Genomic DNA, 25,156 nt, shown 5'->3' on the forward strand with positions numbered 1-25,156 from the left:
TAAGCTGCTACAAACAGCATAGTGATAGCATTAATGTAGCAAAGATAGAAATGAAGCCCACACCTACCATAGTAGTACAAGTTTATATGCCAACCAGCTCCGCAGATGACGAAGAGATTGATGAAATGTATGATGAGACAAAAGAAATTATTTAGATAGTGAAAGGAGACAAAAATTTAATAGTCATGGGTGACTGGAATTCAATATTAAGAAAAGGAGGAGAAGGAAAAGTAGTAGGTGAATATGAAATGAGGGTAAGGAATGAAAGAGGAAGCTGTCTGGTGGCCATTTTCACAGAGCATAACTTAATCATAGCTAACACTTGGTTCAAGATAATGAAAGAAGGTTTTATACATGGAAGAAGCCTGGAGACACTGGAAGGTTTCAGATAGATTATATAATGGTAAGACAGAGACTTAGGGACCAGGTTTTAAATTGTAAGACATTTCCAGGGGCAGATGTGAACTCTGACCACAATCTATTGGTTATGAACTGTAGATTAAAACTGAAGAAACTGCAAAAAGGTGAGAATTTAAGGTGATGGGACTTGGATGAACTGAAAGAACCAGAGGTTGTAGAGGGTTTCAGAGAGAGCATTAGGGAATGATTGACAAGAACAGGGGGAAAGAAGTACAGTAGAAGATGAATGGGTAGCTTTGAGAGATGAAATAATGAAGGCAGCAGAGGATCAAGTAGGTAAAACGATGAGAGCTAGTAGAAATCCTTGGATAACAGAAGAGATATTGAATTTAATTGATGAAAGGAGAAAATGTAAAAATGCAGTAAATGAAGCAGGCAATAAGGAATATAAATGTCTCAAAAATGAGATCGACAGGAAGTGCAAAATGGCTAAGCAGGTTTGGCTAGAGGACAAATGTAAGGATGTAGAGTCATATATCACTAGGGGTAAGCTAGATACTGCCTACAGAAAAATTAAAGAGACCTTTGGAGAAAAGAGAACCACTTGTATGAATATCAAGAGCTCAGATGGAAACCCAGTTCTAAGCAAAGAAGGGAAAGCAGAAAGGTGAAAGGAGTATATAGAGTGTCTATACAAGGGCGATGTACTTGAGGACAATATTATGGAAATGGAAGAGGATGTAAATGAAGATGAAAGGAGATATGATACTGTGTGAAGAGTTTGACAGAGCACTGAAAGATCTAAGTCGAAACAAGGTCCCGGGAGTAGACAACATTCCATCAGAACTACTGATAGCCTTGGGAAAGCCATCCCTGACAAAACTCTACCATCTGGTGAGCAAGACGTATCAGACAGGCGAAATACCCACAGTCTTCAGGAAGAATATAATAATTCCAATCCCAAAGAAAGCAGGTGTTGACAGATGTGAAAATTACCAAACTATCACTTTAATAAGTCACAGCTGCAAAACAGTAACACGAATTCTTTACAGACGAATGGAAAAACTGGTAGAAGCCGACCTCGGGGGAGATCAGTTTGGACTCCATAGAAATGTTGGAACATGTGAGGCAATACTGACCCTATGACTTATCTTAGAAGATAGATTAAGGAAAGGTAAACCTACATTTCTAGCATTGGTAGACTTAGAGAAAGCTTTTGATAATTCTGATTGGAATACTTCTCTTTCAGATTCTGAAGGTGGCAGTGCTCAGATACATGGAGCGAAAGGCTGTTTACAATTTTTACAGAAACCAGATGGCAGTTATAAGAGTTGAGGGGCATGATAGGGAAGCAGTGGTTGGGAAGGGAGTGAGACTGGGTTGTAGCCTATCCCCGATGTTATTCAATCTGTATATTGAGCAAGCAGTAAAGGAAACAAAATAAAAATTCAGAGTAGGAACTAAAATCCATGTAGAAGAAATAAAACCTTTGAGGTTTGGCTATCGTAATTCTGTCAGAGACAGCAAAGGACCTGGAAGAGCAGTTGAATGGAATGGAGAATGCCTTGAAAGGAAAATATAAGATGAACATCAACAAAAGCAAAACAACGATAATAGAATGTAGTCGAATTAAATCGGGCGATCCTGAGGGAATTAGATTAGGAAATGAGACACAGTACTAGATGAGTTTTTCTATTTGGGGAGCAAAATAACTGATGATGGTTGAAGTAGAGAGGATATAAAATGTAGACTGGCAATGGCAAGGAAAGCATTTCTGAAGAAGAGAAATTTGTTAACATCGAGTATGGATTTAAGTGTCAGGAAGTCGTTTCTGAAAGTATTTGTGTGGAGTGTAGCCATGTATGGAAGTGAAACATGGACAATAAATAGTTTAGGCAAGAAGAGAATAGAAGCTTTCAAAATGTTGTACTACAGAAGAATGCTGAAGATTAGATGGGTAGGTAACATAACTAATGCAGAAGTACTGAAAAGAATTGGGGAGAAGAGAGATTTGTGACACATCTTCACTAGAAGAAGGGATCAGTTGGTAGGACCTGTTATGAGGCAACAAGGAATAACCAATTTAGTATTGGAGGGCAGCGTGGAGGGTAAAAATTGTAGAGGGAGACCAAGAGATGAATACACTAAGCAGATTCAGAAGGATGTAGGTTGCAGAAGTTATTGGGAGATGAAGAGGCTTGCACAGAGTAGAGTAGCATGGAGAGCTGCATCAAACCAGTCTCAGGACTGAAGACCACAACAACAACAATTTTAACTCATGGCATGCAGAGAACAGATCGTCGCTCGTAACTGCAAAAAAATTCGTTGTGTATAATTTGTGTGCTCATAATTTGTTATAACAAGGAAGTGAACTTCCTTGTATTTAGCTATTCCAGTGGTTAAAAGTGCAAGTAGATGTTTTGTCAGCATCTTTCACCATAATGACAAGACATATATTTTTATTTGTTTTGGGATGTCATAACTTAAGTAACCAGACAGAATGTAATAAATATTGGTGTTCTAAAATGTCTTCCTTACTTTCATAACATACATACCTACAGCTAGTCCAGGATCACTGTTCATTGTTTGTACAATTTCTGCACCTTTATTATATATTACCCAGTTTGGATCTATTTGTGAGTCACCTTCAGGGTCCAGAACCACTGTTTGATATGTCCTGGAGAGAGATATAGTTTTTTTTTATTTCCTTGGTTACAAATAGGAAAAATTACTAAAAAATTAATTTAATGTCATTGTTATAAAAAATTCATTTATTTTTCATGAACATACATTAGCTTTATTGGTAGTGAAACATTGCTAGATATTATGTGACTGTAACTGAGAAATAACTATAAAATAAAACAAAAAATAGTTTATTTTAAATGAGTGAATAACTTGTGTACTTGAAACCTGGCTCAAAGGAGAGGTAACCTGACAGGGTTGTGGTGTGGTGGAATAGTAATGAATAATAAATATCAATTTATTCATCTCACGATATACATTTATTAATCATCTGATTAATAATTTATTTTCATAAAATTATATCTAATGAAATGGAACACTATTCTTAAATTTTTGAGAATAAATGATTGATCAATCAAGTTTGATGTATGATCTGTGAAAGTGTTGTTTATTCATTGTCTGATTTCTGGTTTGCTTGTCGATAAATTGCTTTTTTCTGCAATAAATATGATTACCATTACACAAGAAATTAGCGTGGATATTTATTTGCGAGTGTTAATTTTGCCTGCATTAATGGTGACCCTGATATAAGAGTAGTTTTATGGTACACAAGTATTTTCTGCATCTCGCAAAATACGATTTTGGCATGGGGGTGCACATAAACAGTTATACACCATTGGCAGTGGAAACCACCATCAACAGCAAGAGATTTAGGATTTGGAACTCTTTTCACTTGCATAACACTCAATGAATGCAAGAATGAGTCAATCCAAACTTGGAGCAAGAGCAGTCATACATATTGAGTACCCACACTATGCCTGGAAGCGACATCAAACCAGATCTGACAGGTTACTGATTCCAGTACTCTCATCTGTGTCATGGCCACACACAGGTGTTAAAGACTTTCTCCCCACCAGCTTGTGCAGTTCTTCTGCATCATGATTACAATTACAGGCCCTGCCATTTTCACCTGCACAACCGGAAACATGGTTCATGCTTGTGGAAAATGTTTTTGTTCATTGGTGGGTCACTGAAGACTATGAACAGTTTACACTGATGATCAGCAACCTGGGCTAGTATGTGACCACTTTAATTTCAGGCATTATTTTGCACCCACCTCACCAATGATCCTACCTTGCTCTCAAAATGGCTAAACTATCTCATGGAGAGGTTAAACAAATGCTGTATCATGAAAGGCTTCATGAGAGCTTTGATGATTTATTGTAACATGCATGGCAAGAACAGGTGCCTTCACATATTCAGCTATCTTTGAATGTGCATGAAGGGCAACCCTTACATAGGTTACTACAGGTTGCTGATTGGGTGCATGCAACACAAGATTTGACTGCTATGGTGGCCATGGCGTCAACAGCTACCAATGTTCCAGCCGACTACTACTGACAACTGCCATGCTCACATGAAGACATGACATCTCACTGTGCCGTCACCTCTTACTGACACTCAAAGACCGTAGGTGAAAAATTCTGAAGTGTAAGTGCCATGGTTGAGACAATGACCAAACAGGTTGTTACAACTATGGACTGGTCTTAATGAAAGCTCTAGTTCACACCATTCTTCCATTCCGCAGTCTCAAGATCACAGACAATTCCAAGCTAGTTCTACTAACATCTGCTGGTATCTAGACATCTTGGATCTCATGCTATGAAGTGTACAAAGCTGTGAAACTACTCATTTGTGACCTGGATTTGGCACAACAGATCGCCACACCTACAAATAACACTACCACCAAAAGGAGTGTAGTCTCATGGCTGTAGTCTCATTGGCAGATATGCCACTTCTAGCAGTACAGCATCTGCTCAGACAACTAAAGCACTACCACCTCCTGTGCACATTACAACATGACAGCGGGTACATATTTTGGACAAAATTTCTGGTTTGGTTTTCTTGATTGACACTGGCTCCGAGGCACCTACTTCGTGCACAACTGATGTAATGTCTGATGAGTTTCTACGTTTAATGGCTATAAACAATTCCATTACCCTCTTTAAGCCAAAAGATCTGATGATTGATATTCGTTTTGCTTCCCATTTCAAGTGGACTTCTGCAATTGCCAACAATGCTGTCTATCTTAGGTGCTGATCTTCTTTCACATTTTGGATTTACTGTGTACTTGACAAATGCGTGTCTAATAAATGGGTCTGTCAGTTGCAAAGTGATGGAGCTCAGGGTTATTCTGCTGTTGACATGCTGAATATAGTTGACATTATAAGTACACAGTTCTCTCAGGGCACTATCATTGTGCATATGATGGAGGTTTCATTGGTGCCACAGAGGCTGATGCAGCATTGCAGAGTTAAGCACCATACCATGCACCATATACAGGGTGTTTCAAAAATGACCGGTATATTTGAAACGGCAATAAAAACTAAACGAGCAGCGATAGAAATACACCGTTTGTTGCAATATGCTTGGGACAACAGTACATTTTCAGGTGGAAAAACTTTCAAAATTACGGTAGTTACAATTTTCAACGACAGATGGCACTGCAAGTGATGTGAAAGATATAGAAGACAACGCAGTCTGTGGGTGCGCCATTCTGTACGTTGTCTTTCTGCTGTAAGCGTGTGCTGTTCACAACGTGCAAGTGTGCTGTGGACAACATGGTTTATTCCTTAGAACAGAGGATTTTTCTGGTGTTGGAATTCCACCGCCTAGAACACAGTGTTGTTGCAACAAGACGAAGTTTTCAACGGAGGTTTAATGTAACCAAAGGACCGAAAAGCGATACAATAAAGGATCTGTTTGAAAAATTTCAACGGACTGGGAACGTGACGGATGAATGTGCTGGAAAGGTAGGGCGACCGCGTACGGCAACCACAGAGGGCAACGCGCAGCTAGTGCAGCAGGTGATCCAACAGCGGCCTCGGGTTTCCGTTCGCCGTGTTGCAGCTGCGGTCCAAATGACGCCAACGTCCATGTATCATCTCATGCGCCAGAGTTTACACCTCTATCCATACAAAATTCAAACGTGGCAACCCCTCAGCGCCGCTACCATTGCTGCACGAGAGACATTCGCTAACGATATAGTGCACAGGATTGATGACGGCGATATGCATGTGGGCAGCATTTGGTTTACTGACGAAGCTTATTTTTACCTGGACGGCTTCGTCAGTAAACAGAACTGGCGCATATGGGGAACCAAAAAGCCCCATGTTGCAGTCCCATCGTCCCTGCATCCTCAGAAAGTACTGGTCTGGGCCGCGATTTCTTCCAAAGGAATCATTGGCCCATTTTTCAGATCTGAAACGATTACTGCATCTCGCTATCTGGACATTCTTCGTGAATTTGTGGCGGTACAAACTGCCTTAGACGACACTGCGAACACCTCATGGTTTATGCAAGATGGTGCCCGGCCACATCACGCGGCCGACGTCTTTAATTTCCTGAATGAATATTTCGATGATCGTGTGATTGCTTTGGGCTATCCGAAACATACAGGAGGTGGCGTGGATTGGCCTCCCTATTCGCCAGACATGAACCCCTGTGACTTCTTTCTGTGGGGACACTTGAAAGACCAGGTGTACCGCCAGAATCCAGAAACAATTGAACAGCTGAAGCAGTACATCTCATCTGCATGTGAAGCCATTCCGCCAGACACGTTGTCAAAGGTTTCGGGTAATTTCATTCAGAGACTACGCCATATTATTGCTACGCATGGTGGATATGTGGAAAATATCGTGCTATAGAGTTTCCCAGACCGCAGCGCCATCTGTTGTTGAAAATTGTAACTATTGTAATTTCGAAAGTTTGTCTGCCTGAAAATGCACTGTTGTCCCAAGCATATTGCAACAAACAGTGTATTTCTATCGCTGCTCGTTTAGTTTCTATTGCCGTTTCAAATATACCGGTCATTTTTTAAACGCCCTGTAGGTATGACTCCAGGCCCACCTGTTTCACAATGCAGCTGCAGGATTGCACCAGAATGCCTAATAGAGACTAAAGCAATCTTTGAAGAAATACTTCAGTAGGAGTTATACATTGTTTCAACAGCCCAAGGGCATCTCATGTACCTGGTCCAGAAGAAGGATGCTTTGTGGCATTCTGTGCTGAATAATGTGAAATGAATGCTAGCAGTTTATCAGACAGGTATCCCATACCTAATACCAAGACTTTTCATGTACTTTGGCAGGCATAAATGTTTTCATTGTTCTGAATAGCCTCAAGGCTTGTAATCAAATTCTGGTAGTGCCTAGTGAAACACCAAAAACAGTAATGATTATGCATTTCGATCTTTTTGAATTCTTGTTAAAGACATTCAGAATCAAAATCACTGCTAACACTTGGCAACATTTAATTGGCAAAGTTTTGCCAGGACTAACATTTTGTTTTACATATTTGTATGCTGTTCTATTATTCTCGTCTAATGCTCAGTTACACAACAGAGATGTTCATGAAATACAACAGAGACTATGAAGCCATGGCATTGTATTAAACGAGGATATATGCATCACACGCAAAAGTGAAGTAGCTTTTTTCATCCATAGGGCCTTTGCTCATGGTATCTACCCACTACAAGAGAAGATACCCATTTTACATGATCTTCTGAAGCCAAAGGATTATCAATAGTTGAGATGTTTTCTGGGCATGGTGAATTTTTATCGCTATCATCTTCTGGCAACATTTTACATTCAAAAACCTCTGATGAACTCACCTCCAGTCACAACACCAAGGACAAACGAGCACTAACGTGGACTCCAGAAATGGACAAAGCTTCCAGTGATCTCATGGAAGCAGTGCTACTTGCACACACTGTACCCTCTACACCACTGGACTTTGTTGTAGATGCTAGCCAAAGTGCAACTGGAACCACTCTATATTAAAAATTCTAGGACCATTGGCAGCTGTTAATATTGTTTTTGAAAAAATTATATCCAGGACAAAGAAAATGGAGTGGTTTTGATAGAGAGCTGTTGGCACTTTATGAGAGCATAAGGCATTCCCATCCTCAAATTGGAGCTTGGCCAATGATGACCTATGCAGGCCATGTTAGACATCTTACAGAATGGCAAATGCTGCAAGGTATTTATCAAGAGAGGGAAACCAATATGAGTCGTACCGTCACCACCTTTGGATAGCATACCAACAACCACAGTTATGCAACACCCTGACACACCCACATAGACACTCACAACTACAGTGTCAATGTCCAGTTGCTCACCACTGACCACACTTTTGACTACACCTAAGTTTGCATCAGTGCCCCAACCAACTGCCCGTACAAGAGCCAGATGATTTTTCCCATAGTAAAAGTGATGATCATCATACAAAAAATTAGCACGGCTACTTTAATTGGGTATTAATTTTGCCTACAAATTAATGTAATTTTTCTTAAGAATGATCAGTTATCATTATAGAATCAGGCTAACAACCTATGAAATCCTACTTAAATTATCAGTTGATCCTTCATCAACTCTTCCATTGAGTAGTAACATTTATGAGTATCAGAGTATGTACGTACATGGCACCCTCCTATGTCAGCTTGTTTATGGGGCATCTAGAGGAAACCTTCCCAGCCTGCCAAAACCCAAACACCCTGATCTAGTTCAGGGTGGCTGGTGATATCTCCACGGTTTGGACTTAGGACCAAGAAACCCTAGCCTCATTCCTTCACAACCTTAACACCTTCCTCTTCCATGCACTACACTTGGTCCTCCTCAGTGCAGCTTGCCACCTTCCTAGACACTGACCTCCTCCTCTCTGATGGCTCCATCCACACCTCTGTCCACATTAAACTCACGAACCACCAACAGTACCTGCATTTTGACAGCTACCATCCCTTCCCTTCTCACCACCCAACTGGCCTTAATTTACATTAATTTCTTCTGTCTCAGCATTTCTTCACTGTAACTACTCTTTGATTCACTCAGTTTTAGTTTTCTACATCTGTCATTAGCTTTCCCGTCTATTTTTCACTGCCCCCTTCCCACCTCTGTTATGTACAATGCACTTAGCTTTTCCCTTTTACTAACCCATGCATGATGTTTAAGCTGTAATCTCTGTCTGCATATTACCCTGTCTTCCATCTTTAAGCTCTCAGGTATTCAAATCTCATACAATGCAGTCCCCAGCAATCAGTCTTTTCTTCTCATCCTGTATGGTAAGTCTCCCCTGACCTGTGGTTCTGGGTGACTTTCCCAAAATCTACCCCTTTTCCTAGATCTCTCCAGTCCTCTTCCTTCACCCCTATTCCTTTCCCTTCAACCCTTCTGCCTCAAGAAGGAGACACTGGCTCCGAAAGATTGCCAATTACATCCGCCTTTTATGTGTGTATTCTGCCAGCACTTCGAGAGTATATTTTTTATCTATCCCATTAAATAACATTATTATTGTTGTAATCTTCAGAATTCTTCAGTAGTATTTCAAAAGCTTCTATTTTCTGCTTGTCAAAACTGTTTGTCTTCTGTGTTTCTCTTGCTTTCAAGGCCATGTTCCAGACAAATACATTCAGAAAAGCTCTCCTAACACTTCAATTTATGTTTGATGTTTATGAATTTCTCTTTATCAGAAATGCTTTTCTTCTTATTGCCAGTCTGAATTTTATATCCTCTCCATTGCGGCCAATTTCTGTCATTTTGCTGCCCAAACAGCAAACCCCCATGTACTACTTTTAGTGCCTCATTTCCTAATCTAGTTCCTGCAATATCATTTGATTTAATTTGACTACATCTGTTACCATTGTTTTACTGTAACTGATGTTCATCATATAACCTCATTTCAAGACACTATTCATTTTGTTCAACTCATCTTCCAAACCTTCTGTCATCTTGGTAGGATTAAAATGTCATCAGATTACTTTCACTACAGGTGATCTTTATTTTGTTCCAAAATCATAGATCACTTACTGTGTGGCATACATTGTATAATAGATGTCAAAACTAAATTTGAAAGCAAACTAAAAGTTTGCATGTGAACGATTTCTTCTATTTCACAAACAGATTTATTTTGATATTTAATGTATGCAGTGCAAATAATTGTATACTTGCTTTCATTACTGAACTAATTTTTTTTACTGCCTTATACAAACACATCTGTAACTGATAATATTTAAATATGAGTTTATTCCATTTTATATTGTTATATCAGACAACTGGGACATGGAACACTCAAAATATATAAATTAACCTAAGGGAACTGAAAGAATTGCAAATGCAGGAGTGTGGTGCACCCTGTCATGTAACCCTGCTGAAAACTGATCTTGCTGCACAGCAGCCTAACTTTGGTGTTGACTGTGTATAGTTAGTACTCCCTATGGTTTCAGATTGAGCAGATGTGCTGTCTTGTTGTGTACCATTTTGAGCAATAAAGTAATATTATTCCATACTGTATTTTGTTGTACGTCATCTGCACCATACCCACTGTATGGATCTACATTGGTGACCTGCTATGACTGTGAATTATGGCAAGTATATGCTAAACTGGATACTTCACATCAACAGTCCAGTCATTGTGTAATTATTGTGCATTGCAATTCACAAATTACACAAACAAGTGCAATGCCATAGTATGCAATACTGTAAACTGACTTCCAAACAAAGTGTATTCTTGAAAAATGACTGTGACACTCACCAGTGAAGTGTGTCGACAATTGCTGACAACACCAAACAATGGTGTACTGTGATTGACTTATTGTGGGTGTGATTATGTTGCACCCCAACTTTGCAAGCAGCCCATACTGACCAACTAGTATGTGACCGACTGTACTCACGATCACCCACTATGAATGATGACTTTTCCATGCCATGTGAACTGATTTTTGATCCAGTGCCGATGCGGCTGCCTACACAGACACACAGTCTGCCTGCATTACCACGCCCCAACATGTACGGAAATGGGACTTTTGCCTATATTACCACTACTAATTCTTCCATGGCAAAACAGCATGACCACCCACAGATGTTACCTTCAACTGAATCAAGTGTTCACCTCAAGCTACTGCCATTTCATTCTGATCAGCCCTTCACATGGTTCCTCTTATTGAGCAGCATCCTTGCCACCCATGACGTCACCAGTGATGTTACAATATTCATCATGGTACTCAGACACTTGGGTGAACCTGCAGATGTGATAAGCATCATCCTTGCACTTCCAGTGTACAACAAATATTCTTCAATACAATCAGTACTTCTGCAATGCCTCTCCAGGGCACTAGAAGAACAACTGCAACAAATGATCTATAATGAACAATTAACAAGAAGGATCTTGTGCGATGTGTTACAGAATTGAGCTTGTCCCCTCATACCTCAACCATTTTGGTAGATCATATTCAGCCACCTGCACAACTTGTCACATCCTGGTGTTCAAACACACCTTATTACAAATAATTTTTTATGGCCAAACATGAAGAAAGATTGCAATGACATGGACATGGCAGCCAACATGCCTTGTTAGAAATAATTTTTTATGGTCGAACATGAAGAAAGATTGCAATGAGGTGGACATGGCAGTCATCAATCACAGCTATCCCTGACAGTATCCTCACAGTCACCATTCCTAGAACTTCACACCTGTCCACCACTGCAATTGAGGACCATGAGGTCAAATCCTCACTAGCTGACCCTATCGGAATGCCCCCAACAACAGATATTCCATAACAGTCCTGCTACGGCTGGACAGTGACCACTTACATAGCAAGATTACCGCCTTGATGCTATGCAATGGAAACCAGGCAATCACACCTTCAACACCTATAGCTCAGATGCTGTCCTGTCAAGTGACCATGCACATCGCCCACCACCACACCGTCACACAGATGTCATCTTATCGCACTATCACCTGTCTCTGGCAATTGCCTTTCCCCAGTACTCCACACTACAGGGAAAAGGGGGGTGGGGGTGGGAAGGGGATGCTCTGTGGGGATGACACACTGTGTAACCCCTTTGACAACTGATCTTGCTCCACAACGGACTGTTTTAGGTGTTGATTGTATATTGTTAGTATGCTCTACGATTTCAGATTGAGCAGACATGCTTACTTGTTGTGTACTGTACCATTTTGAGCAATAAAGTAATATTACTCTGTACTGCATTGTGTTGTATGTCATCCACAAAATATCCCATCATATGGACCTACAGCAGTAAGCATAAAGTTGTCTATGTATATTATAGCACATAATATGTAATTCTATATGATTGACTGGTAAGATCAATGTAACACTCATAAGATGATTAATTAATTTCAGTAAATTACCTGAAATCAGTTGAATATATTTTTGAGTTATTTGGGCAGTTATCTAAGTAGTTAGGAACACTGTCATTATCAAAGTCATCTTGACAGATATCTCCAATGCCATTTTCTGTAAAGTAAAAGGAAACAGACAAAAATCATTATATTAGAAAATATTTCTTTCTAACACCTTAGGTAGAATGGCAAGAATAATGTTATGAGAAAATTAACTGCATCAGGTTACTAACTGTCAAGATCTTCCTGATTTCTGTTTGGAACCAGAGGGCAGTTGTCTTCATTGTTGGGGATTCCATCATCATCTTTGTCAGGATCGCATTCGTCTCCTCGGCCATCTCCATCTGTGTCTAGTTGATCACTGTTTGGTATCTTAGGGCAATTGTCCACATTGTCTTGAATACCATCTCTGAAATAAACAAATGGGGCATTTGACTGATGGGTATAAGATTTTATTAGATTTAGTTGAACAGTGTTTAGCCTGCCTGAAGACATGAGGGCTTATTTCTCAGACTTCAAACAAAACTTTCTGGTTAAATTACCTTAAAAAGTTTCATTAGCAAAGCCATCATTTACACAAAATACCTCAATTCATATGTACAATATCAATATTTCGTGAGTGTTTTAGAATTTCAAAGTGATAATCTCACTAACTGGGTATGAGACAAGTATTCTGTATTGTGCATGTGTACAGCTGTTTGTGAAAATTGCAGTTCTTAGACTTTGCAAGAATTGAAGCATGAGATTGATATGGTTCATTAAGATCTCTAGATGATTACTTTGGCATCAGTGCTCAAATCATTGTATAGCAAGTAGTAACTGTGAGCAAGTACTAAGTACAAGTAGTGAAGAGTGAACTCTGAAACTGGAGGAGTGATTTCCAAAGCTGTACCATGTCTCTTCACGGGCAGCAAGTGCATTAGGAAAACACTGCATGAATGTAAATATCTTGTCTATTCTACTCCTGCTATATGATAAACCGACAGTTGGGAGTGTTAATAAAGTGTCATATGATGCGGCATTTGCAAAACTGAACTTGTAAACAGGCAATCTATCACAGATCATTTAGTCAACTACTCTATACTGCTGACTCACTTATTCATTCATTGCGTTTTGTAGATGCAATAATGAAGAACAACCTTCAGGGATGTGGAATGAGTTAATGAATATAGAAACAAAGTGAAGCAGAGTTGTGGACTGCATTGGTAATCAATTGTTAAACTGTAGTAAGCTATTTGTACTACTCAACTTACATTTTACATGCTAGAATTAATATGGAAAAATGCTACTTTCTCATTTATATTAAATAGCTGCTGCTTAAGGCCTATGTGACAACATTGGTATTTGTCTTAGAAAAGCATTTATAGACAAGGTGTGATCAAAAAGTAATGAGAATTTTTTAATTTCAGGGGCTTCATACACCGATTTTCAATTTTATATTTGTATATATTTTTAAATCTTGTTGGTACACATGTTCCTGATGTATGTTTGCATTTTCAGCTGTTTTGAATATTTAGTTTATTGTAGACAGTCAAAAAGGTTTGACGTATTTTCAAGTGCTCAGTGAATTTTGGCTTTGGAAAAAAATCGATCAAAGAATTTGCATTAAATTTTTCTTCAAAACAGGAATAAAGAGCAGAACCACATTTGAAATGTTGATTGTGGCTTTTGACAAATCTGATATGAGTAAGACAAGAGTTTACAAGTGGTATAAATGTTTTAAAGAAGGCTGAGAAGACATTGAAAACGCTGACTGCCCTGGACGCCCTAGCACATCAGTTACTGACAACATGGAAGAAGTAAAGAAAATGGTCGTGGAAAGTCACTGAATCACTATCAGAGAGGTTACTGATGATATTGACATATCCTTTGGCTCACGCCAAACAATTTTTTTTATGTTTTTGGCATGAAACATGTAGCACCAACATTTGTTCGAAAATTGTTGAATTTTGACCAAAAATTACATGGCATAGACATCAATCAGGAATTTCTGAATGAAATCAACAGTAATCTGGAATTTCTAAAAAAGGTTATAACAGGTGAAAAAACATGAGTATATGGGTATGACATCAAAACTGAGGCCCAATCTTCCCAATGGAAACTGCTTGAAGAGCCAAGACCAAAAAGTTTGACAAATTCAACCACATGTGAAGGTTCCTCTCACTGTTTTATTTGAATACGATGTAATAATGTATCATGAGTCGCTGCCTTATAGTTGAATGATCAGTAAAGATTACCAATGGTGAGTTACATGCCATTTTCTAGCAGCAGTCTGAAGAAAATGACCAGGATTGTGGCAAAATCACTCATGGAAATTGCGTCAAGATAATGGTCCCACTCACACCTCAATGCTTTTTCATGATTTTGTGCCAAAAAACAAAACTGCCATCTTGCCTGGCCACCATATTTCTGGACATAGCATCCTGCTGTTTCTTTCTATTCCCAAGGCTGAAGAGAACCATGAAAGGGCATTGTTTTGCCATAACTAATGAGATAAAATAGGATCACTGAAGAAGTTGAAAACCACAATGAAGAGTGAGTTCCAAAAGTGCTTCCAAATATGAAAAAGTGATGGCATAAGTGTATTATATCTGAAGGGGGATTACTCTGAAGGTGAAAAAGTTGACATTGATGAATAAATGAAGGTTCTTCAAGAAAAATAAAAATTTCTGTTACTCTTTGATCTCACATCGCACTTTCTGTAAGACTAGAGGCCTGATTACAATGAGCATTGCTACTTGTCATGTATCTAATGGGGAGCTTCAGGACTTCAGCCTAGATATTCACACAAGTAGCAGAAGTGGCTAATAATGTATGATTTTACTTCTGCATTACACTGGTTAAGTTGTACTGACAGAGTTAGTGATTTCCCAGCAACACTACTCCACAGGATACTGCCCAGTCTCACATCAATCCAAATTATTGTAGAAATTTTCTGTGGCTGGTCGATGTCATTCTTTAGCATTCACTTATTTCTGATAAGTCTTCTGTTTAAAATCTGCTATCTCTTAGGACACTGACATCCGTAGGAGTTTAAACTCTAATTTTTCTTCCTTCCCTTGTTTAGCACATATGGAACTTGACTGCCTCAAGACTGTTCTGCCAGTATCCACAGGGAATGAAGTGGGTTTGCACTGAAGGAATTACAGAGTGAGGAGAAAACTAAAAAAAATTCTCAGATAATGCTATGCCATGTTCAGGGTCATATTTCTACTTATGATCACTGCAACAAATTCCTCAGCACAAAATTATTGTTTAATGTCAAGAGGAAAGTGAGCAGATTTTGTATTACAAGTAATCTGCATGATAAATTTTGATCCCTTGCTTCAGTTTTCTCATAAGCTAGAGTATATTTATATGTATAGAGAAACTGAACTCTAGATGGATTTCCAGCAAAGTGATCTTTCAGCCTTTTTCTTGAAGCGTTTGTGAATATAATTTTGGAATAGTAGTAATACCTATGTACACATAAATTTATTTACTTTATTTATTTATCAAGTTCCATGGTACCGTGTGAGCCAAAATTACTTGCTCTCGTACTATATAGAACTGATTAGACAATTTACCAGGTGCATTCAAAAATTATCAAACGTCCTTCTTTTTCATGTAAACCAAAGAAGCACAGGAGACTTTCTTCCGAAGAGATGTGATAGGGGCATTTATGCACAGTCATGAATTTTTTTCCACCAGTAGAAAGCATCATATGCTGGCCAAATAGAAACGATTTGCAAGATTCAACAGGCTTCCAGAAACAATGCCACGAATAAGTTGTGGCTAAAGGAGTGGTATAACTGCTTCAAAGGTGGCCCCATATCAGAGGGCAGCAAACCATAATCAGGTAGACCCTCAAGAAGTGAAATGATGATGTATGCACTAGACAGCCATACCATCACAAAAGAACACAACCAGAAAGTCCTTCAACACCTTCATGATTCTTACAGTGCAAACTACTGGATCCGTGAGCAGTGAAAACTTGGTAGCACCATCATGATAATGTACTTGCCCATTCTATACATCTGATTCAGACTTTCCTCACCAAACACTAAGTTCCTGTGATTCATGAAATGTGTTTGCAATTATATGGACAACCATCAGCTGTATAATTTAATAATGACAAAGAAAATTTGTGCTGGACTGGGATTCGAACCTGGATTTCCCACTTATTGCAAGCAGTTGCCTTACTATTAGGCCATCGGAGCACACTTCATGGCCAGATCCAAACTTCCATATGTCCCGTGGCAGCATAAGTATACATTCTGGGTATTCATAAATTTTTAAATTCAGATAAATATGAGAGTTTGAAATTAATAGCATGTGCTTTATAACAGTCATATTTATCCAGATATCACACAACTTCAGTCAATAATAATAGTAATAATAATAATAATAATAAAAATAATAATAATATGCACAACTTGTCAGAAAAAAGGAAGAATTGTTTATGTAGAAATTTTTGTTTTGTACATAATTAAGTAAAATTTATGGCAAGAACAAAATAATGTTTAAGCTTTCGGCTACTCTCCATTTCACATTTTTGAGTAAGTGGGAGTTTTTGTGCTTTTTTATTTTTTTAGTACAAATGTACAGAATCCATAATTCACATATTAGTTAAAAAATTAACTTCCATGCTGAAAATCAGGTATGCTTCATGTTCAGCCCATAACAGCAACTTACAATTATTATACAATTCTTTGTTAAATGTTCGCTTGTAGTCACACTTATTTGATTTTGTCACTTTCTCAACGGATCTGGTCTGGGAGGCCCTACTTCCTTTGTGGCTAACTTTTCTTGGTAATTTTCTTTTCTGTTAGCACTTAATACAGGTTCAACAGAGTTCATGTTGATGCTGCACAGGAAAGCCGATTTCTGCACAGTAAACAACCAACTCCAAACACAACCTTCCGTTTGTGGAAATTATTAAATTCTAGTAGTACTATCTGTCAACAAGGTCACTTGACTAGAATACAAATGAAGTCCTGAGAGCCGTTAAGGACCAAAGCACACTGTCTTTGACCCCCACATTTAAGTGAATATCAGAGAAATGCATGAGACAGCTTTTCGGGGAATGTTCAAATATGTGTACAATTTGGGTCTACAGTACAGATAAACCTGACCTACCATAAGCTCAACAGATGGCAGAAGAATGAACAAATGCTACAGCCTAACACTCAACAATGATGTGCTTTATGGTTCTCAGTGCCTCAAATGGATTACAGTATGATAAAATCAAAAAATTAATATACTATATCTCATTGAGAATCCCACAAAATAGATTTTTCTGTCAGTATAACTATAAGATATACTGATGTCTGATCTAATTTTACTGCATAGTGAGTGAATTGGCATATCTGTGGACTGTGCTACCACCTAGTGGGATTTATGCCAAGTGACCGTGGTTGAAAGTCTATTGCAGTGTGCTACCACCTGGCGGCATTGACATAAACTTGTAGTTGAGTGGTAAGGGCTAGCAGTGCATTCCATGAACCATGCACATTGTTTATAAAATCCATTTGTGTTTCGTCAAAAGGCAATTACATCATGCCAGTTGTACATTTGCCGAAGCTTTTTGAAATGTGCACAAGTGAAGGTGTGCTCGCGACCCTGATGCCAAGTTCACTAAGTCTAGAGGAGTAGTGTACACAGGGTGGTAGATTTAGTGCTGTGTATTTCAGATTACTGCATTTACATAATGTTTAACAGCATTCATAGAAAAATCCAAAAAATCTGCAAGGTGTCAAAAGTTAGGGTGTTCTTGTACTATTACACAACAGCCGCCACTGTATATATCACCAACCACGTATCTACAACCTACACTTGTACATCCATTAAGTATACTCCTGTACAGGGGAGACATTTTAATTGAAAGTCGCTTTCTTAGTGTCTGTGGATAAATACAATATTGCAGTGCCTGTATTGTTCAGCAGTACAATGCAATGTTCCTTCAGACATGCATACTTCTGAACAACACAGGCCATCTGCTGCGTGATCTGATCAGTTTAGGGTGCAATAGTGTGTTAAAGAATGGATTCTGCAAATCTCACTGATATTTTCAAATCACTAAATAAGAACACATTACCAAACTTAACAATTTTGCCACAGGGTTGATATCTACATTTGTGTGTGACCAGATCTTTTCGATCAAAAAGTAGGGGAACTCTGACTTTCTTTTGTGTATGATGAATTACTATTTAGACACAGTTCAACTGTACAAAAAGTATGTTTTATTACATTGATATTTAAATAAATTTAAAAGGATTTTTTTGAACTGTCTACGTTGAATCTTCTTACAGGGTTGATGCCTTTACAGAAATGACTACCCAACTCTATTATGCATGGCAAGATTCTATTTCATGGTGTAAGGCAATCACCTCAGCTCAGTTGGAAATTGTAATACTGCACCCTACACTTTTGGCATGAGTTGAATAAAACCAAAAGAAAGGGGTGATGAATCACACAGACAAGTTGACTGCACAAAAGGTCCTGCTTGAACCATATGATGCTCTCCAACCTTAACTATTAATATCATTCTTGCATCAACATTGATGACTACACAACAGGTCCTGCTTGACCCATATGACCTTGACTATTAATATCATTCTTGCATCAACATTGAAACATACTGGAGCTTTATGACACTGAAGCCAGAGGCTGTTGTCTACAGCAAAAAGTACTGCATCCAGTGGTGCCATTAGTGTGATATGAGGATTATCTACATTTCCACCTAAAATCAGTAAAAGAAGCTTCTGTTGATGAGATCTAACAGCAATCATATATAGATCCTCATTGTGTACTTTGAAGAAGAAGAAATTACTGTAAAGATTTATAACATACTGTGAAATCAAGAGATTCTTGTGCCTGTACTTTCTGAAGATGGTAAATGTGTAGGGTGTATTACTACAATACTGAATGTTCTCATAGCATTCCTCCCAACACCAACATGCTTTAAGCCAATACTCTCTGTTTTTTGAAGGCTTTGATAAAGCACAGCAAAGGTACTGTGTTCTGGAAATACCCTGCTGGGAAACTACTGCTTGTAGTTATGACAAGTATCTACTCAATTGCCCTACACTTCACCATAACATGCACTGATGAACCACAACATTATGACCACCGCGTACTGCAAAACTGAACACTGGTTATTGGTATTGCAAGCATATAACACAGTGCAGAAAGTATGTAAGTGGAGCAGAGGTATGTGAGGAATCATTCAAACAGCAATACAAACTATAAACAGGGAGACCCACTGATGTAAGCAACTATGATAAAGGGCATATTGTTATGGCTTGCCACCTAGGAACCAGCATCTTGAAAATGGTAAAGCTGGTCAGCTGCTCATGCACTAAAGCTGTTAGTGTCTATGTAAAGTGGTTGAAGGATATTTAAACCACAAGTAGGTAACAAGATGGACATCCAAGTCTCACTGCAGAACATGGAGGTCAGAGTCTTGCCCACTCTGCAAAGCAGGATAGGCAACAAAAATGTCAAAACCAAACACACAGCATTACTGCTGTATTGCATTCCAAAGGGAGATCAGCTGAATACTAAACAGCCATAATATTTTGGATCATCAGGGTACTATTATCTTAATACAATACCAAAAAAATTGTGGTTGGAAAACAAATAATGAAAGGGAAAACGTAATCATTATAGCAGCATAGTATAGTACAATATAGCAGAGTGAAAGATTTTAGCAGCAAAATACATACAATATTCTACTTTGAAATCTAGACAACGATAAAAATTTTAAGCGGCAATTTCCTTCATACCATGTCTTGTTGTTGTGTGCACCATAGTTCACACAAAATTTTCTTTAATGTTAATCTCGAATTATGCAAACATATCAATCCCTCATTGTAAACATGCTAAGGTCCCAGAAGAATTGTCTGCAACATTGTCCTGGCTGCTATTCTAGAATGCGTACTTTATCAATTTTTGCTGTGTTATCCCATAATATTATAGGGAAAATATTTCTTTTCTTTTCATGATTAAGATGTATTTATGTCTTGTGTTGGTGACATGGTATTCAAAATGGAGATAACCATTAAAACTCTGCAATTTTGGAACATTTATAGACAGTTAAGAATACTTAGAGGATAAGGCATTCTACTTGAAGTGTTCAAAGAACAACTAATGTCCAGAACATAAAAATTTCAATGTCATATCTGAATATTGGCAATTTCATGGATTCTCCAAATTATGAGGCTAGCCATGGTGCTGCATATACAACTTAATTAGCAGGCAAGAGGCAAACTCAGCTGAATTTACAGAAAGGAAGAAAAATTGTGACACTAAATCATGCATATAACCAAAAGATGCCATGGAGGTCTTGAAAAATTAAATAAGTGAGTTCCTTGTGCTGTGAAGTCATCAACAATACTCATCTATGCTATTGACATTTCACTAAGTATTCTGTATCAACTTATCTTTTTACTATTCACTTGCTGTTTATACATGGGTACTATAAATAATTCATCTATTTTCAAAGCTCTATATTTTGCAGAGTATTACATGTCTAAATGTTCTATGAGTGGCCTTCTGGTCACACAACATCCAAGTGGCAGTCAAGTTCAACCCTCACCTTATGTAGCAATGTCCTGTCAGTTTTAATCACAGCAGCACTGATGTTTTCTTGGGCTGTTCTAGAGTTCTTGGGAGTGGGGATACATAAACAAGGTTCTTAATGTACCTCCAAAGGAAAAAGTCACAAGGCACTAGGCCAGGCAACCCCATGCCCAAGGGAACAGAGCCACATCACTTCACCACTACACCCAAACCAACGATACAAAAGTTCATTATTTAGGTAACGGCAAATGTCAGTGCTGCAATGAGATGGTGCCCCATTCTGTAGAAAGATGAAATTCTTCTCACAGAAGAAAAATGGCCTGTACAGCTTCATCTGTGACTGCACAGAAAACATTACCCTTTGGCAAGTCTCATTCATGTGCCACAATTTTATGAGGATTTTCACTGCCCTAACTCTCACATTGTGGCAATTAACCTTTTCAGCTAAATGGAAGGTTGTTGTATCGTTGAATATCATCCTGGAGGTGAAACGTTCATTCTCAAGTGCTTCCTGCATTGTGATGCAAAATTGAAGGCATTGACCATAATCTTCCAGGTTTAATTGTTGTGCAAACTGTAGATAGTACGGTTTGAAATGTAACCACCATCACAAAATCTTCCACACAGTTTGTTGTGGTATTCCAAATTGGTGGCTTGTACAGACTATTGATTTTTTTTTTATTGTGTCTGAAGCTTTCCCTCACACTCTTCACAGTTGCATCTGGCACGCTTTGTCAACTGGTACTTTACTATTTACAGAGACAACCAGTATCCATCAATTGTCAAAACCAGTGTATCATGCTCTCCTTAAATGACAGTTTTTTCCCTAATTCCTTCTGAATGCACACTGCACCATTACAAAGATAAACATCTTGCATATTTCAACCCAAAAATCTCTTTTCTTGCTTTGTTACCAGTTTATCAATGCACTGTACTCGTTAATGCTAACTAGTGGACACAAAGCAAACTTGGCGAGTTTATAGTTCTGTTCATGTATCAGTCTTATTTGTACACATAATACTTTGGAAACCAGAGAACTTTGAAAATAAATGAATCATTTGTAATAGCCCTGTATAACAAATGATCCTCACATTCACAGGTTTTACATGCTTTTTTTCATAAAAATGTTTTTACTTGCATGCTGATTATTACCTTCTTCCATCCCAACATTAATAATGGAGTACACATTGCTACAATAATGACACGCCCTGAATGGAAAATAGTGATGATTATTATAACAGACCACAAGTTATCAATAATAGCAATAATATGGGTTACTAAGTGATGGATAAGAACAAAAAAAGGAAAAATTATTGTCAGTAGGGGAGGGGGGGTGAAGGGTACCAGCAGTATGTAGACAATCTAGGTATTACATCTATGGAGTTGTTTTCACCAATTACATCAATAACTTTCAGGATTTCACTGGATTTTTTTAAAAAAAATATCCATAATGACACATAATTCTATGAAGGAATACATGTAAGTTATTACCTGTCTCTATCTATATCACTGTCACACACATCACCAACAAGATCTTTGTCAGCATCCATCTGATCTTCATTTGGGATTTTAGGGCAGTTGTCACACACGTCACCAATGCCATCACTATCTGAATCCCTTTGGTCTGAGTTTGCTTTCCTGGGACAGTTATCATACTGGTTTGGTATACCTGCAGATTAATATTTTGCCTTTAACAGAGTTGTATATGATATATCATCTACAGCAACCAGTGCAGGCATGAAAATGTTTATCACTTGCTTCAGATTCTTGAATATAATTTGAAAATTTTAATTTGGATATCTCAAATTTCATATTTTTCTGAGAGAAGACAGAGCACACACCAAGAGCCCTTTCACAAAATTAATCATTTAATGTGAATAAACATATAACTTCACTACTTTATCATAGCTCCTTTGTGCAAGGTATTCTCATTTGTTCAGGTGACATATAATAATTCAGAGAACTGTAGTTTCGATAATCAAATGCTAATACATCAGCCAGTTTTTCTACATTTTGTTTATAATGTTATTGTAGTATATGACCAAATGAATACCATCATTATCCATATCAGCATCACAAGCATCACCAATGCCATCTTTGTCCACATCTTCTTGGTCATAGTTTGGAATTGTGGGACAGTTATCACAAGCATCGCCCTGCTTGTCACCACCATTTTCTTCAGAATCTTCCTGGTTGGGATTTGAGACCAGTGGACAGTTGTCCTAAATTTAAGCAAATGAATGAGTTTTTCTACAATACTTACTATAGAATAAAGTTATAGGCACAAGTAAAGTTGAAAGGAACAGTCACTGCTCTGTTTCTGATTGTGCATCATATTCATGAGTGTTGATTTTCAATTGAAATTATAATGAAGAAGAAGAAGAAACTATTTCTGTCACAGTGATTGGATACAGTTTCTTCTTCACTTTTATCAGCAATTAAAATCAACATTAATGAATACATCTTACAGACGACAACACAGTTATATTTGAAAATGATTTATCTGTTTGCTCTACAGACATCAAAACTTAATCTACCACAGGAATGAATTTGTGTGATCTTAATGTTTTAAAAAATTTCTGTTAAATGTGTGAATAACAAATGTTCATTTTTGGCACCTAACTATATCTGCCCATGTCATAATTGATAACATAATGTAACTGAATAGATTAAAAAAATCTATTCACCACATGGTGGCAGGAGAACATACACAAAAAGGTTTAACTTATGTAAGCTCATAGAGCCACCTTTCTGTGTGTGTGTGTGTGTGTGTGTGTGTGTGTGTGTGTGTGTGTGTCTCCTGCCACTGCTTGTTGAGTAGAATTTTTTATCTATCCAATTACATCATATTGTCAAGAATTGATTATTTTCATTGTTACATTATCCCATGTCATCACTGAATTTTTCCAGAGTTGCAGCTATTTCTGTTTTATGAAAATGTTTCTAACTTACGTATTGCAAATTTTCATTAATGTCACCATCAGTACTCATAGCTGTGCCTTACAAGCTATAATACATTTTAACGTGTTATTCGAGCATTAAGATGTGTTTGGTGTATTAATAATGACAAATTACATACAGGGCTGTTTGGAATGCCGTCATTGTCAGCATCTCTATCACATATGTCTCCTTCACCATCACGATCTGCATCTTCTTGACCAGAGTTAGGAATGCCAACACAATTGTCCTGTTAACAAGGTAAATCACTATATGTAATAACCATGGCATTATATCTCACTAGGTGTACATAGAAACTAAAATGCTATACCTTTCGGCACCTGGAATCTGGGCAACCAAGGTCATAATCTGGCCATCTATCAAGATCAGCATCAGGGCCACACACATACCCATCTCCAGCCCATCCTATCTTACACTGAAAAAAAATGGAATATTGCATTTCATTAACAATAGTTTGTCAAGAACATTGTCAGAATCTCTTAAAATAATGGTGCTATTTAAAAAAATGAAGACAAAAATGGAAACTTGGATCAAAACATTGTAAGGCAAAGATATTAGGCATCAACTGTTGAAATTACTATAATGATTAAAAAAACTGTTGACTTTGTTTTACCAAAATTGTTTCATTATAAAAGAAAATTTTACTGTTCTCCATACATATTATCTTAGATACTCATATTTAGTTTATGTCTTTAAATATTACATAACTTGTGAGAAAGTATGAAAAGTTCAGTAATTTTTGAAACTGAAATTATGAGATCTATTTTATGTATCTGGTAAGGTGGAAGTAGGAGAGGAAGGAAGGATGGTCAGAAGGAAGGAAGGAAGGAAGGAAGGAAGAAAGAAAGAAAGCAAACATGCATTGATATTATAATGATGTAAAGGTCAAAATAGAGCAATTGCACTTACTGGAGGATGGAGGAAGGTATTGAAGCAACTGTCTCAACATTCAAATAAAAAAAAACCTAAATCAGGATGATCATGTGGAGTTTTGAACACGTCTCTTACCGAAAATGAATAAAGTAGCAAACCATACTGCAACTGTAAGAGTACATGTCAATGGAGAAGTGGAATAGAGTTTCTAATGCAGATATATAGTTCCAGCAGTCATTTTGAGTTCATTTGCCAGCAGCAGTAGCAGTACCTGTTTGTAAATAATGTTCAGGTATACTTCTGTGAAAAAATGAATAGTATCAATATATTTATTTGTGTTGGATAGTGTGTATTAACTTTTTCTAAGTGTCTATGTCTGTTTAGAGCATTTGTATTGATCAATCTGACTTTTTAGAACAGTGATACGCAGGAGTAGCATTGCAGCAGTGTGTAGATTGATTCTAGCAAATGTTTGATTTAGTGTTAGATTTCTTCTTGTATAGATGAACTCTGGTTAAGGATT

General features: G+C 37.8%; 1 protein-coding gene across 1 annotated transcript in view; it reads right to left on the reverse strand.

Annotated features, from left to right (window-relative positions):
• Window positions 1–25,156, reverse strand: part of LOC126485078 (cartilage oligomeric matrix protein) — a 397,283-nt gene that overhangs the window by 34,459 nt on the left and 337,668 nt on the right. The window contains exons 13-19 of the mRNA XM_050108681.1: window positions 24,071–24,175; window positions 23,882–23,989; window positions 22,856–23,024; window positions 22,294–22,471; window positions 12,474–12,649; window positions 12,250–12,355; window positions 2,916–3,037 (exon numbers count right to left, since the gene is read on the reverse strand). Of these exons, the coding sequence (XP_049964638.1) occupies window positions 2,916–3,037; window positions 12,250–12,355; window positions 12,474–12,649; window positions 22,294–22,471; window positions 22,856–23,024; window positions 23,882–23,989; window positions 24,071–24,175 (964 nt within the window). The remainder of the gene's footprint in view (window positions 1–2,915; window positions 3,038–12,249; window positions 12,356–12,473; window positions 12,650–22,293; window positions 22,472–22,855; window positions 23,025–23,881; window positions 23,990–24,070; window positions 24,176–25,156) is intronic.

This window comes from Schistocerca serialis, chromosome 6, assembly GCF_023864345.2.
Source record: "Schistocerca serialis cubense isolate TAMUIC-IGC-003099 chromosome 6, iqSchSeri2.2, whole genome shotgun sequence".
Classification (NCBI taxonomy): domain Eukaryota; kingdom Metazoa; phylum Arthropoda; class Insecta; order Orthoptera; family Acrididae; genus Schistocerca; species Schistocerca serialis.